We start from the raw sequence: 16363 nt of genomic DNA on the forward strand, positions 1-16363 counted from the left end.
GATTCATCTTGGTTATGTGTGCCTGAACCTCCTCATGTAGACGCTTGATATGTTCAGCAAATTTCTCAGCTTCAGCACTTGTCCTCTCCCCTTGTTCTATCTTCCTCAGCTCTGGTGCAGTCCTTGGGCTATTCCCATATACAATTTGGAATGGTGATTTTCCAGTACTCCTATTTATAGAGTTATTGTAAGCAAACTCTGCTTGTGGAAGAATTAAATCCCATCCCTTGGGCTTATCCCCAACTAAACATCTCAACAAGTTGCCCAAACTTCTGTTTACCACTTCTATTTGACTGTCAGTTTGTGGGTGATGCGTGGAACTGAATTTCAAGTCTGTTCTCAACTTTTTCCACAATGTCCTCCAGAAATACCCCACAAATTTAGTATCTCTATCAGAAACTATACTCCTTGGAAGACCGTGTAGTCTTACCACCTCTTTGAAAAACAAGTCTGCAATATGGACAGCATCATGAGTTTTGTGGCATGGAATGAAATGTGCCATTTTGGAGAACCTATCAACCACCACGAATACTGAGTCATTACCCCTTTGTGTCCTTGGCAATCCAAGAACAAAATCCATACTTATGTCCTCCCATGGCCTTGATGGAACAGGAAATGGCTGATATAGGCCAGTATTGTGACTAAACCCCTTGGCAACTTGACAAACCTAGCAACTCTGTACAAACTTCTTCACATCCTGTGAAATTTGAGGCCAAAAATAATGTTCTCTAAGAATGGCAATGGTCTTATCTCGACCAAAATGTCCTGCCATTCCTCCACTGTGTTTCTCCTTAATCAGATTTTCCCTCATGGAACTCCTTGGAATGCACAATTGACTACCTTTGAACAACATGCCATCCTGAATCAAATAGTCTAACCACTTGGTTCTATCTACAGCAACAGGTTCTTTACAAGCTTTCCATGCTTCAGCAAAATCAGGATCCTCAAGGTACAAATTCTTGAGTTCATCAAATCCAACTACTTCAACCTGCATTACTGTAAGCAACAACTGCCTCCTACTTAGTGCATTTGCAACCCTGTTAGATTTTCCACTTCTATGCTTCAACACAAATGTATAGCTTTGCAAGAACTCTACCCACTTCATATGCCTCTGATTCAATTTACCTTGGCTATTTAGGTACTGTAATGCCTGATGATCAGTATACAAAACAAATTCCTTTGGCAATAAATAATGCCTCCATTTCTTTAAGGCCTGAACTATTGCATAGAACTCTTGATCATAAACAGAATACTTCTTCTTTGCATCATTCAATTTTTCACTAAAATATGCAATAGGCTTACCTTCTTGGCTTAATACAGCCCCAATAGTGTTGCCACTGGCATCACAATCTACCTAAAAAACCTTTCTAAAATCTGGAAGTGCCAACACAGGCTGTTCTATTACCTTCTTCTTCAGCAATTCAAAACTTCTCGCAGCTGCTACAGTCCATTTGAACTCTTTTCTATCCCCTCTTATTGTATCAGTTAGGGGTGCACATATGCCACTGAAATTCCTAATAAACTTCCTGTAAAAACTAACCAGACCATGAAATGATCTTACCTCAGTAGCAGACCTTGGAGTAGGCCATTCCAAGATGGCTTTTACCTTCTCTGGATCCATTTTGAGACCTTCAGGTGATATAACAAACCCCAAATAGACTAACTCCCTTTTTGCAAAGATACACTTCTTCAGATTAATTAACAGTTTCTCTTCCCTTAGCCTTTCAAGAACACTACGAATATGCAGTAAATGTTCTTCCAAAATCTTGCTGAAAATTAAGATATCATCCAAATAGACAATAACAAATTTTCCCAAGAACTTCTTAAGTACCTCATTCATGAGCCGCATGAAGGTGCTTGGGGCGTTCATCAATCCAAAGGGTATGACTAACCACTCATAAAGACCCTCCTTGGTCTTGAAGGCTGTTTTCCACTCATCTCCTTCTCGAATCCGTATCTGATGATAACCACTCTTCAGATCTATCTTTGTGAAGTACTGAGCTCCACTCAAGCAGTCCATAATATCATCCATACTTAGCAAAAGAAACCGGTACTTGATGGTGATCCTATTTATAGCTCGAGAATCTGTACACATCCTCCACTCTCCATCCTTCTTTGGTGCGAGTACTGCAGGTACTACACATGGACTCAGGCTCTCACGAATCAAGCCCTTCCTCAACAGCTCTTGAACCTGTCTATTTAGCTCCTCTGTTTCAGTAGAAGTCATCCTGTGAGCAGCCTTGTTCGGCAAACTAGCTCCTGGAATCAGATCTATCTGATGACTGATTTGCCTTACTGGTGGCAATCCATCCGGAATATTATCAAAGATAATATTTCCAAACTCCCCTAGTAAATCTGAAACTTCAAGTGGTATTTCACTACTACCTTCTTTATCTTTCCTAGGAATCAAAGCATAGCACATATGCTGATGTTTCATGCCATCTAAAAACTTTCTTCCATCAACAAGACAAATCCTAGCACTGCTACATACCTTTTCACCTTCCTTTTTCATGGGCTTCAATTTGTGGCGAACTCCATCTTTTGTCAGAGAGTATGTGTTTGCATGTCCATCATGTACTGCATGTCTATCAAACTGCCATGGTCTACCCAACAATAGATGGCAAACATCCATCAAAATAACATCACAAAGAACTTCATCATGGTAACTCCCAATTTTGAATTTCACTAAACATTGTTCACTTACCAGGACCTTATGATCATCTTTTACCCAAGAAATTCGATAGGGCTAGGGATGTTTCTCCCTCTTGAGCTTCAGCTTAGAGACCATCTCTTCTGATACCAAGTTATCAATGCTACCACCATCAATGATCACGTCACAACATTTATCCTCACACTTGCATCTGGTACGGAACAAACTCCTCCGTTGTCCTGGTTCATTCTCACCACTTAGTAGGACTCTTTCATTTACCAAGGTCTCTCCTCTTTTTGCATCCTCTAAATGTGATGATTGTGCATCCTCATCCACATGAGCAACCCTAGCTTGGCCCTCAGCTCTCCTATCTGTCCTTCCTTGTTGTTGAGGGCATTCAAAGGCACGATGACCTTCTTCATTGCAATGGAAACAGGTACCACGGAAGCCTCCTCTTCCTTGTCCACGTCCTCTACCTCTTCCTCTCTGATTCCCAAAGTCTTGATCATGGGAACGGTTGAAACCCTCATTCCTCTGGTTCTTGCTAGTACCCACATCTTCATTTTTCTTTTGGGTTTCATTGCAGCCTCCAGATGATCTACCACTTCTCCTTCCTCCTTGACCGCGCCCTCTTTGTCTTCCTTCAAAACTCTTATTCAGCTTCTCTTCAACTCGTAGGGCAAACTGGTATGCCTCTTCAACGCCGGTCATTCTTACCAGACTTAATTCCTCCTGCACGCTAGGTCGCAACCCACTGATATAACGAACAACAATCTCCTTATTTGCTTCTGCATGTCCCACTCTAATCAAGAGTCGGTAAAACTCCTCTGTATATTCTTGGACTGATCTTCCTGCTTGCTTTAACGCATGCATCTTCTTAAATAGATCCAGCTCGTAGTCCACAGGAATGAACTGCTTCTTCAATTTGTCCACCATGCGATCCCATCTTGTGATCTTCTCCTTTCCTCTTCTGTTTCTTTCCAGTTGAACCTCTTGCCACCAGATTTTGGCATGGCCTTTCAGTTTGGCCTTTGCAAACTTAACCCTATCTAGGTCCCTTATATCCTCATACTCAAAGTATTCTTCCAGTTCATTGATCCAATCAATCAACTCATCTAGTTTCAGATTTCCTGAAAATACACCCACTTCAATTGTAGGTCTTTTCCCAAACTTAGTAATGGCCCTAAAAAGCCTTTCCTCTACAGGATTCAGAACTTCCCCGTCAAATTCCTCTTCTGGTCCCATTACTTCTTCTTCATTGTCATCCTCACTGTTGTCACCTGCGGCAACATTTGCTCCTCTACGAAGCTCCTCTTGCAATGCCTGCACCTGCCTTTGGAGGGCTCTAACCTCCTCAAGATTAATAGCTCTGGCCCTTCCACCACGCTCTCTTCGTGGAGGCATCTTCTAACTCGAACCCACAACCACACAGTCTTGGTGCAAACTGCCTCACAGTCGGCGCTCTGTCTACACACTCAGGAAAACTCGCTTTGATACCACTTGATGGGGACACAACCCAAGAACAGAATGGAACCAACAGAAAGGGAAAATTATATTAATTGAAAAAATAAGCTAGTCTAAACAGTGCAGAGAAAATAATCTTCAAAACATGCCCTAAGGGCTTACAATAGCATAAATCTGGAGATAATTTCTCCTTATGGCACCTCCTCTCAAACTCCACTCCGAACTGCCTTTTACAATGCCAAAAATCTCCTTAAATAGACCCCGGAGGGTTAAGGACTAGGGGTACATTCTAGAAAGTGCTAGTAGGCATCCACCGACCAAATAGAAGGTTCCAGAAGCGGCGTTAGAAGTCGGTACAAATCTAGAAGAATCCAGAAACGGTAACCGAACTTCCGGGAGGCATAACTTTTGAACCGTAGCTCCGATTGACGAACCGTTTACATTTTCGAAAAGCTCTCGAAGCGCTCTATAGCCCTATGGACCAGCTTTGCTCGTCCCTCATTTTTTGACCCTTTTCGAGGTCATTTAATGCCCCTAACCTCACTTTGAAGCATTCTTAGGAGGTCTCCAAAACCCAAAAAACTGCAATAACTTTCAAACCGTGGGGCCTTTTGACCTGATTCTTTTTCTGGAATGCTCTAAATCACAATTACATTCATCTAGCCAATTCACACCTTCTAGGTTACCAAAATGATAGCCAAATTGCATACTCCTATTTTTTTTGGGATTTTCAAACACACTGATAGTGGAACTGTGAGAGTTGGAACCTTTATTTGACCCGAATGGGTATCCAAAAATGTAAAGACATGAAACAAAAACTAAGTCTAAGTACATTTTTTTGGGTGACACAGGATTGCCCTTATACCTCTGGATGCTCCTGCATCAGCTTATGTGCATTGTGGAGCCTAGGGTTTCTGCAAATAGTCACAATTGGCCATTGAGAACGAAAACTCTCAATTGGTACGCAATTTTGAGGGTGTGAGAGATCACCTGAATTATTGCAGCTGGGGGAAGGATATTTCATTCCTTTCATTTATGCTTAATTGCTGATTTGGAGTTTCCAGTGGAGTTGCACTTTCATGATATCATCTACAGCATTCAGTCTCCACCATTTGATCAATCCAGTGGCCTACTGGTACGAGTCATTACAGTGGTATCAGAGCGGTTTCCTGCCAGCCTGATAGGGTTACCCAGCCACCATTTAATTTAGTTTACAAAAGAACCAGCATAACTAAGAATATGGCTAAGAGACATTCTCAAAGTCCATCCAGAAGTGTGCGAAATGATGAGACTTTACAGCAACAGGAGAGGCTTCTACAGTCAATAGAGGCAAGTACACAGGCAATGATGGTTATGATGCAACATTTGATTGGGAAAAATAGGAGGAATAATCATAATAATGACCAGGATGACAGGAGCATAGCAGGATCACAACATATGACACGATCTAGAAAAGCTGACAGACCCACACGTCCTACATTTAGAGAAGAAACTCCAGCACGCACACCTGATGCTATGATAACAGATATTGTAGATGAACTCCGACAAGCAAGGAATGAGTGGAATTCATTACCAAAATATGTACAAGATGGATGGACATTTGATAAGTACCTGAATTATAGAGTTGTCAGGCAATAGCAAGTAGATAAACACAGTGAATTGCAACAGGTCACCAACAAGTTGGTATTACCCACATTTGATGGCAGTGGAAAAATGACTGCTTGTGCTTGGATTCAGAAGGTGGATACTTTCCTATCTCTGAAGACTATGACAGAAATTGAAGCACTCAAGTATGCCACTTTACACTTAGATGGGGCAGCACATGATTGGTGGACACATGGCATGATCACATTGCAACACAATCAAGTAACCACTTATCAGGAGTTTGTGGATAGATTGATAGAAAGGTTTGATAAAAAAAACCTTGAAGCTTATTTTCGAGAGTTAGCCCAATTGAGACAGTCAAGAGGCTTAGAACAATTTATCAATGACTTCCAGAAGCTTGCAGTGATGGTGCCTGACATTTCAGAAAGGAGGCTAGTCATTTTATTCACAGAGGGATTAACTGAACCACTCAAGGGGTGGGTAAAGGCCTTTGATCCTCCTACATTACAGGAAGCCATGAAGAAAGCCCGCAGTATGGAACTTGTAGCTCCAGCAAATCGGTTTAGTTCAAAGGGTTCTTCATCATTTAAAGATAACAAAGGGGAATTCAGCAAGGGTAAAGAGAAGGTTAGTGACTCAAAAGACAAGCTAGCTGCACCTTGGGATAAGGAAACACTTAATGACTTGCATAGGAAGAAGCTATGCTTCTTTTGCAAAGGTCCCTATGAGTTTGGTCATGATTGTCCTATGAAGCCTAAGGGGAAGGCTAACCGGGTGATGTGGGCTTAGTATGAAGGTTCAGATTCAGACATCTCAGAGCACCATGATGAGGATCCTGATGAGGTAAAGGGAGAACAAGAGGTAGATAGCGCTGAGAAAAAAGAGGCTCCAGAGATACATTTATAGGAGGCACGTCTGTCTAGTATTCAAAGAGAGGGATCTTTCAAATTTCGAGGAGTCTTGGCAGGACAAAAGATTATTACTCTGTTGGATACAGGTGCCCCACATAATTTCATTGATGCACGATTTGTGGAGAGACGTTGACTCATTACTGAGGAGTTCGAGGGACTAAGAGTTAAGGTAGCTGATGGATATACTCTTCGTTATGATAGGATGGTGCGAGATCTACCTTTGCGCCTAAACAACATTGAGTTTAAGGTAGACTATCATGTGGTCAACATGGGTGACATGGACATAGTACTTGGGATGCAATGGTTACATTCTTTGAAGGAGGTTACCCTAAGATTAGAGGATATGGAGATACGATTCGTGGTGGATGGCAGGACTCATGTGCTGAAGGCTATTAATGGTGATGTTAGGACTATCTCATTTAGGCAATTGAAGAGATTAGCCAGGCATAATAATATAGAATAGGCAGCAATATGTGCCTTGATGCCTACCCAGGGGGAGCAACATAAGACTGAATATCATCCAGATATTCAAAAATTGAGAATCAAGTATGGGATGGTATTCAGTGAGATTCCACCAGGCAGGCCACCAGACAAAGGTATTGAGCACATTATCAAGTTCGAGGAAGGTACTAAGCCTGTCATGATCACACCATATCAGCACCCAAAACAACTCAAAGATGAGATCGAGAGGACCATCAATGAGTTGCTAGCAATGGGACACATCAGACCAAGTAAGTCACCTTTTGCATCTTCTATTGTTTTGGTAAAAAAGAAGGATGGAACTCTACGAATGTGTATTGATTATAGGGTGTTGAATAAGTGAACTATAAAGAACAAGTATCCCATCCCACGCATCGATGAGCTAATAGACGAATTGCATGGGGCTTGTTATTTCACAAAAATTGATTTGAGATCAGGCTATCACCAGATCAGAGTTTGAGAGCAGGATATTGAAAAAACTGCTTTTAGATGTCATTACGGTCATGTTGAGTTTGTAGTCATGCCTTTTGGTTTGACTAATGCACCTGCCACTTTTCAGTTCACTATGAACAAGGTCTTCCACCATCAGTTGAGGAAATTTGTGCTAGTGTTCTTTGATGATATTTTGATCTATAGCAGGACATGGCAGGAACATTTGGAGCACTTGGAGACAGTATAAGCATTATACAGAGCGAGTACTTGTATGCCAAGGAGTCCAAATGTGATTTGGGAATGACAGAATTGTTGTATCTTGGACACATCATTAGTGTGGAAGGAGTGCGAATGGATCCTAAAAAGATCCGTGCTATTGTTGATTGGCCACCACCAGAGAACCTTACACAGTTAAGAGGGTTCCTTGGTCTATGTGGATTCTATCGCAGGTTTGTTAGTGGCTACTCACGACATGCAGCACCCATGACAGATTTGCTGAAGAAAGGGGCATTTATGTGGACTCGGGAGGCACAGGAGTGTTTTATGCAGTTCAAAAAAATAATGACTACATGCCCAGTATTAGCATTGCCTGATTTCACGAAACCATTTGAGCTTCAATGTGATGCTTCTAGAGAGGGAGTTGGTGCTGTACTCATGCAGGACAAGCATCCTATAGCTTATGAAAGTAGGAAACTTAGAGGGGCTGAAAGATCATTCAGCATATATGATAAGGAGATGCTGGCCATCATGCATGCCTTGGCCAAATTCAAACAGTATCTTGTGGGCAGCAAATTTTGTATTAAAACTGATCATAATAGTTTGAAGCACTTTTTGGGACAACGAGACCTGAATGATCGTCAACAGAAGTGGGTGAGTAAGTTATAGGCATATGATTTTGATATCACATATGTTAAGGGGACACAAAATATTGTTGCAGATGCTTTATCCCGTAGGCCACACCTCACTTCTATGATTCAGATATCAGAGGATTGGCAACACTCGATTGTAGCAGAATATGCCAAAGACACGTGGGCCTCTTCTATAGTGGAGGGGACAACAATCGACACCAGATACTCTCATAGATGATTTGATCATTTACAAGAACAGCATTTACTTAGTCCCAAGATCGAAAGTGAAGCAATTGGTTTTGAGAGCATTCCATAATTCACCTACAGCAGGCCATCCTGGGTATTTCAAGACTTACAGGTTAGTACGGGAACGATTTACTTGGAAGGGACTTAAGGCTGATGTTTTGCAATATGTGCGTGTCATGTTTGCCAGCAGAACAAACAAGAGCACACTTATCCAACAGGGCTCCTACAGCCACTTCCTATTCCTGATAGGAAGTGGAGTGCATCTCTATGGATTTTATTATGGGCTTGCCTAGGGCTCAAGGGCGTGATTGTATCTATGTGGCGGTGGATAGGCTGACAAAATATGCTCACTTCTTCCCTATCGCTGCTACATAATCAGCAACTCAGGTGGCAGAGGTCTTCTTCAAGGAGATTTTTAGATTACACGGGTTACCTCGGAGAATTGTGAGTGACAGGGACAGTCGCTTCATGAGTCACTTTTGGCAGGAGATATTTCGGTTGTCTGGCACTGAGCTTACACCTAGTACCAGTTATCACCCACAGACTGATGGTCAAACAGAGATTGTAAACAAATGGGTGGAAGGGTATTTGAGGAATTATGTGGCAAATCAACAACAAGCTTGGGTCAGATGGATATATCTCTGTGAGTATTGTTACAATAATACATATCATATGACTATACAAATGACACCCTTCATGGCACTTTACGATTATGAGGCACCTAGTTTCTTAGATTTGTTGTTGGCAGACAGTCGAGTACCCCGTGCAGATGAACTATTACAGGAAAGTAAGGATATAGTTGCTACTCTCAAAAACAACATTGCTAGAGCTCAAAACCAGCAAAAACAATATGCAGACAAGAAGAGGACTGAGCATAGTTTTGAGGTAAATGATATGGTTTACCTCATGTTGCAGCCATATAAGCAGTCCACTCTCAAAAAGAGTGGTACCGAGAAACTCAAGCCACGCTATTATGGACCATTCAAGATCATCAAACGAGTTGGTGAGGTGGCTTATGAGTTGGAGCTTCCCACAGATAGTCGAGTGCACAATGTGTTTCATGTATCACACCTCAAAAAGGCGTTGGGTCAAAATGTGATGCCTTCTACAGTATTACCTCCCGTGGATGATGAAGGGAAATTGATCTTAGTGCCAGAATTCATTTTGGATAGTAGAGAGAAGCAGCTTCGCAGGAGAGTAATCAAAGAGTATCTAGTTAAGTGGAAAGATTTACCTATTGAAGATGCTACTTGGGAGAGAGAAGTGATTTTGCAGCATCCAACATTAAGATTGCTTGAGGCCAAGCAATTTTAGGAGGGGCCGACCTGTAATGTCCCATTTTTTTTTGGGAGGAAATTAATTATAAAGTTATCAATTAAAAAATATATATTACAAGGTAACTTTATAAATTAAATATATAAAAAAGCTTCTAGAGGTTGCTGGAAGAAGTGGAGAAAAATTAAAAAGGGAGGCCGACTTATCAAGGAAAAAAGAATAAATAGGCATTGAGAGCTCATTGTCTATCATCAAGATTTATTATTGATTTTTGCTTATGTGCGTTGTGGAGCCTAGGGTTTCTGCAAATAGTTACAATTGGCCATTGAGAACGAAAATTCTCAATTGGTACGCAATTTTGAGGGTGTGAGAGATCACCTGAATTATTGCAGCTGGGGGAAGGATATTTCAGTCATTTCATTTGTGCTTAATTGCTGATTTGGAGTTTCCAGTGGAGTTGCACTTTCACCATATCATCTACAGCATTCAGTCTCCACCATTTGATCAATCCAGTGGCCTACTGGTACGGGTCATTACACCGATGATCCCGTTTAGCAATGCTTCCCCCCCTTCATCTTCTCCTACAATCACCCATGAAAACACTTCGACCATAATAACAATTCCATAATAATTTGCATATAAACATTTAAAACACTTTAAATTATTAACCATAATTTCAAAATCAAGCAACTGCTAAACATCATATAACAATTAATGGTTAACGATCATCTTCATTAATAGTTTATACAACGGATATAAATAACTATCTACTTCACATGATCATGAAAAACAAATCCGTTAAATCCAACAGTTATGAGCAAGTTTAAAATTAGGTCAAAAATTTGGGATGTAACACATGTATACTATATCACGAACACAATATCATACTAAACACACCTCCCTTTAATTAATCACTTTTTTTAATAGACCGACTAGTAATATAACAAAGGGGTGAATCCAATGAAGGCTTGTATCACCTAAAACAAGTAATTGCACAATTTTTTACATGACCAATCTAAACAACTTAGGTGATGAGTGCCATATGTCAACAAACACATCCACCTAAATACATTACAATATCATATCCGTAGGTACACAACAAGATGCGAGTGTGCTTTGTAAATGTTAGAAATGGCTTTCGAAAAACAAAATTTCTCCTATATTCCCTTCGACTTATTTCCCTAATTTAGTAATAAAAATAATTAGTAATTTTCCATTCATAAAGGCCAGTTGTTAGTAAATCTTTCACTTTCTCCAGCTTTTAAGCATCTTCGAAATGATATTGATGTTGATAATCAGCAATCAGAATTAATTTATTGAAGCATTTTACTAAAGAGGGGGTATGGTAAATAGGTAAAACTCTAACTTTAACACGGATAGCATATCTTTAGTTTATGTAAGGAATAACTGTTAATGCATTGAAACTGTTTGAACAAAAAATAGGAAATAGCCCATAAAGCCCAAATAATTCAAGTATCGGCAAAATTGTTACGCAATGGGAACATGGGAATCATTGCAGACTCACTACCGTAATATATTAACGATCTGGAGAAGTGCAGCAGAGGGTACCCTGAGACAACGCGCTGCAGCTCCTGGAATTAACACTAAGATGAGATGTAAGCCTGGCTGTAGCCATCGCATTGTGCAGCGGCATCATTGACATCGCACACCCTAACTCTGTAGGCAACCTGCACCAGCAAAATTGTAAGCCAAAAAGCCTAAACCTTATGTATTGCCTCTATACAATCTCCTAACCTTTGAATTTAATCACATCAAACATTAAAATCTAAACAATCCTGATGTTTTTGCATTAAACCTTATATCTAAACCCTGAATATTTGGAACATAATCACCTTAAACCTAAAATATTTTGAACATAATCAACTTAAATCCTAAATACTTTAAATGTACTCGCGTTGAAAATCAAATTTCAAATCTCAAACAACTTGAACATGTTCAAATCAAATATAATCAGATTAAATATATTAATATTGAACCCGAAACACACTGAATATAGTCACATTGCACCTTGAACCCTGGAAAGGTAAACTAGCAATCTAAAATCTTAACAATTTTAACATCAAATATATCTTCACAGCTCGGAATAATTTTTTAAAGCGTGTGAAGATTGTACTACAACAGATTGAACGGCAACCATTAATTGCGTATGATTTCTATTGTATCCATTTGTATAACAAGTGCCACAAGATCAATTTCTACATCTAAATCGTCTCACCGAAAGCTAGATTCCGAAATAGCTCAAGGATCCAAAAACTAAACCCTATGCCAAAAATATTGACATTTTCGCAAGAGAACAATGCACCCTCGAAATTAACCTTGAATTAGAAACGAAAGAGTTCCGAGATCTTGAACTGTCATTTCCCAGTGTATTTTTGCGGGAAGAAGCTCTGGTGGCTGACTTAGTAGAGCGACCACCTGCCTCTGCAACTGCTCTCAGTGAATGAAATGCGGGCTTCACGGACCTTGCAAAAGTTCCACAACGAGCCGCCATTGACATGTATGCAGCTTCAATTTCTGAGTAGTGATTAGTAGATTGTACCGGAGGCTTTGAGAGAAATTTAGAAAGGCCAGATCTTATGGTTTTTACCCTGCCCCACCCAAAAACGGGCTCCTGCCTGAAAAATATTAGGCCCCGTTTGGTGCTGGAAGATGAGGGGCGGAATAGGGATATGGGGGCCAAAACCTGGTTTTGGCGCTAAAAACCAGCATTTAGGGTCCGTTTGGTACTCGGAAGATGACAAGAATTGGCTTTTTGAAAATCTGGATTTGAAAATTTGTACGTTTGTTTCAAAACTTGCAAAATGGAATTAGCATACGGGACTTCCAATTTTACCTCAAAATCAGGTTTTCCAACTTCCTAAAACAAGTAGGAATTGAAAATCAAAACCTAGTTTTATATTTTAAGGAGTGTGAAAACAATAGATTGGACTACTTTTTGAAATTTGCCTTTAACTCTAAGCTTATGCATAAAAATGCAGCTTCACATGCATCTTCCAAGTGAAACAAACAGTTTCAGTAAAATCTCAAAAATCGGAATGAAGATATACAAAACCTTGATTTGGCTAAACCAAGGTTTGTAGAAATTCAGGTTTTTAAAATTCCACGAACCAAACGGACCCTAAGGTCCGTTTGGTTTTTGGAAGATGACAGGAATTGGCTTTTTCAAAATCCGAATTTGAAAATTTGTGTGTTTGTTTCAAAATTTGCAAAATGGAATTAGAATACGAAACTTCCAATTTTGCCTCAAACTCAGGTTTTCCAACTTCCTAAAAAAAATAGGAATTGAAAATCAAAACCTGATTTTGTTTTTTAAGGAGTGTAAAAACAATAGATTGGACTACTTTTTGAAATTTGCCTTCAACTCCAAGCTTACACATAAAAATGTGTCTTCACATGCATCTTCCGAGTGAAACAAACGATTTCAATAAAATCCCAAAAATTGGAATGAAGATATACAAAACATTGATTTAGCTAAATCAAAGTTTGTAGAAATCTGGATTTTTTAAATTCCACGAACCAAATGGACCCTTAGTTGCTTAAACTTAATCTGATTTTCACTTTCGTCTTCCATTTTTGACCAAAATTGGAACATGCATCTTCTATCGAAAGATGGAATTCAAAATTAAAACCTGATTTTGGGTTATTATGAATGTGTTTTAATAAAATAATCAGGTCTGCCAAAATCGTGGTTATTTTGGGTTTCTTGTTGGGCGAGTTGTTCGGGTTTCTTGTTGGGCGAGTCGTTGGGGTTTTTTGTTGGGCTAGTTTCATGGCTTTGGGTTTGTTTGGCGACGGTTGTGGGTTTCTTTGCATTGTTCTTGCCCGACAACTGTGGGGTTTCTCTATTTTGGACGACGACGGCGGCTTTGAAAACAATTCTCTTCTCCCACCCATCTTCTCTTCTCCCAATCATATTCCATTTCAATTCCAAATTCTAAATTGGCAACCAAACGTAGAATATGGATTTGTATATTCTTCTTTTGTGTCAACCAAACAGTCCAACTATCTTTCCAAAATGCAAAACTAGGTTTTTGAAAACCTAGTTATGAGATAATAAGGTTTTGAGCCAAATTCATCTTCCCCAACCAAAAAGGGCCTATTGATTTGTCAATTTTACAGCTTGTGATGTTTTTCTTAGATTTTACGTCAAACTTGTGTTTGGTTATCTTCCCTTCGGATAAGTTCGTAAAGAAGCTAAAACTAGCACTTGTTACTCAAAGAAGGTGAAGAGTACACACTAACATTTAAGTAATGCAATATTGTAGCTCTTTCTAAAAATGTAACATTGTAGGTCTTTCTAAATATGTAACATTGAAATGTATTTTAATTTATTACAAAATGTTGTATTTATAAATATAAATATTTGTATTTCTTAATCAATTAGTGTAAGCTTATACAAGAGAAAAGGCATAAAATTGTATGAAATAAAAGAAGAGAAAATTTTTAAAATTTTATATTAGAGATAAAGAATTAATATGTATCCGTAAAAATGTTTTATGTTTCAAATCTCTCTTGATTGTTCATTGATCACAAAAACAAATGGATAACTTACAAACCACATTGTGTTCTAATAGGGTAAAAATTAGCAAAGCGCTTACATGAATAAAGTGTCATATATAAAGATATATAGTGCTCTTAATTCAAATTTTTTTATCCAACAAGTTTGTTGTTGTTTCAATCGGCTTCAGTTAACCTATATAGAGCTTTAAAATGAAAAATCAATTTATAAAATAATGTAGTCTCCATGAAAGTATCCTCAACTTCAAGTAGTAGATTATACATGTCTCCTTGCTTTTTTGAATTGAACAATGTTTTAGTGAAATCTCCCCAGTGATAGTAGTTAATTTGTTTGGCATATCCAACCATTTTAGTAATATCCCACCAAATAATTATATTAGATAGAGCTAGAATTGGTTTGCACACATTCATTACACGCACTTCTCATTTTAAACTCAAAATCTTGCATTTGATCAACATCTAATATTGTATTTTCCTAATCAATGAGAAACTCACTAATATAGGATTCTATATCACACTCATTCTTCCTAAGGCTTCAATAGTTTCAATAAAATCTCCTTCTCATTTAATCTCTTGTAGTAGTAGAGCATTTGCCTTGCTTAAATCTATTTGACACTTGATCGAGCATCATCTACTAGGGGCATTGATGTCTCTAGCACTCCATACCTAATTAGTCTCATTACTCCACAAGAAGTGCATATCCCTTTTCATTCCTTAATTTCATTTTCCCCTTTGCATTTGCTTCTATTGTTAGTTTAGTCATGTTAGTTTTGTCCCTAATTTCTTCTTTGTTGTTACTAGATACTTTTTTCCTTTTTGATTGATAATTACTAGTTTTTTTTTGGCAATGATTTTGTTTGTTCAATACTTTTCTCTTCTAGGATGTTTGCATGATCTTTTTCCAACCTACTCTCAAGGTTGAGTGAGATTCTTCAAATACTTCCCAAGACTCCATTCCCTTCATTCCTTATGTTTTCCCGTATATCACGTATAATTCCATTTTCCCCTTCTTAGGTAGGAGCAATTTTAATTTCAATGGGATTCTTCATCTATTATAAGCTTACCTTATTTATTTGTTACTTCTTCTTTATCCTTGTCAAGGTCCACAATTGGAGTTTCCTCTGTACTATTTTCCAACATGTCTTAAGTTTCATTATTTTCCTATGTTGTTTATAAGTCCTTTTGCCCTTCCTCAAAATAAATTTCTTTTTCCACACCCTTGATTTTTTTCAAACTACCCTCAAGATTCCTTCATTATTCATTTACAGGTTGCATTCCACCACTTATCCCCTGACCATCCATTACTTATTCTTATTATTGTGTCATCTTAAATGAGAAACACTTCAATTTAATGACAGTTTAACACCTATTTAGTGAGATTTAATGCTAGGTTTGTATTTAATTTGCATTCTCCCCTTTCTTCATATCTGTTTTTATTACTCTTAGATGAAATTAGGGTGGGACCTAATAGATCCTTGATAAGCTAAAAGGTCATTATTTTGAGAACCTTTTATATTGTTTTTAGACAATTATCTTGTAGAAACATTTTATGGATCTATAGTCTTAAGCAAAGGACTTATGTTTTTATGGATATGTTATCTATAAGTTAAGACATAAAGATTGAAGTATAGATAGTTCAGATATGGTGTGTTTGTTTAAATCTATGGACTTTTATAGTGTAATGAAGGAATATTACATGTTGATAAATGTTTCCTCCTCCATGCTATGTTTGGGTAGATTCCTTCATGTAGCCATAGGATTTGCAAAAAGTGATAGTTTGAACATTATACATTTTCTAACATTGATGATGAAATGAATATATGTATGTGGAAGTTGTATGCATTCAATGTTTTGTAGGTACTTGTCACACATATTCAAAGTCAACATTTCAACGCTAAGTCAAAGCCGACCAG

The 16363-nt window shown here is 38.5% G+C and overlaps 1 protein-coding gene across 2 annotated transcripts in view; it reads right to left on the reverse strand.

The window, feature by feature from the left end:
- Positions 1-12639, reverse strand: part of LOC149564277 (uncharacterized) — a 59469-nt gene extending 46830 nt beyond the window's left edge. Inside the window, exons 1-3 of one of the 2 annotated variants that reach the window (XM_089827326.1) lie at positions 12248-12639; positions 11481-11599; positions 10336-10492 (exon numbers count right to left, since the gene is read on the reverse strand). In XM_089827326.1, the coding sequence (XP_089683452.1) occupies positions 10416-10492; positions 11481-11599; positions 12248-12429 (378 nt within the window). In that variant the 5' untranslated portion in view covers positions 12430-12639 and the 3' untranslated portion in view covers positions 10336-10415. Of the gene's footprint in view, positions 1-10335; positions 10493-11480; positions 11600-12247 lie in introns of those variants that run through there. The other variant, XM_089827325.1, reaches the window with a different exon arrangement.
- Between the last annotated feature and the right edge of the window lie 3724 nt (positions 12640-16363).

Source organism: Cupressus sempervirens, chromosome 4, assembly GCF_028749045.1.
Source record: "Cupressus sempervirens isolate cs-2001-9-10 chromosome 4, ASM2874904v1, whole genome shotgun sequence".
NCBI lineage: Eukaryota > Viridiplantae > Streptophyta > Pinopsida > Cupressales > Cupressaceae > Cupressus > Cupressus sempervirens.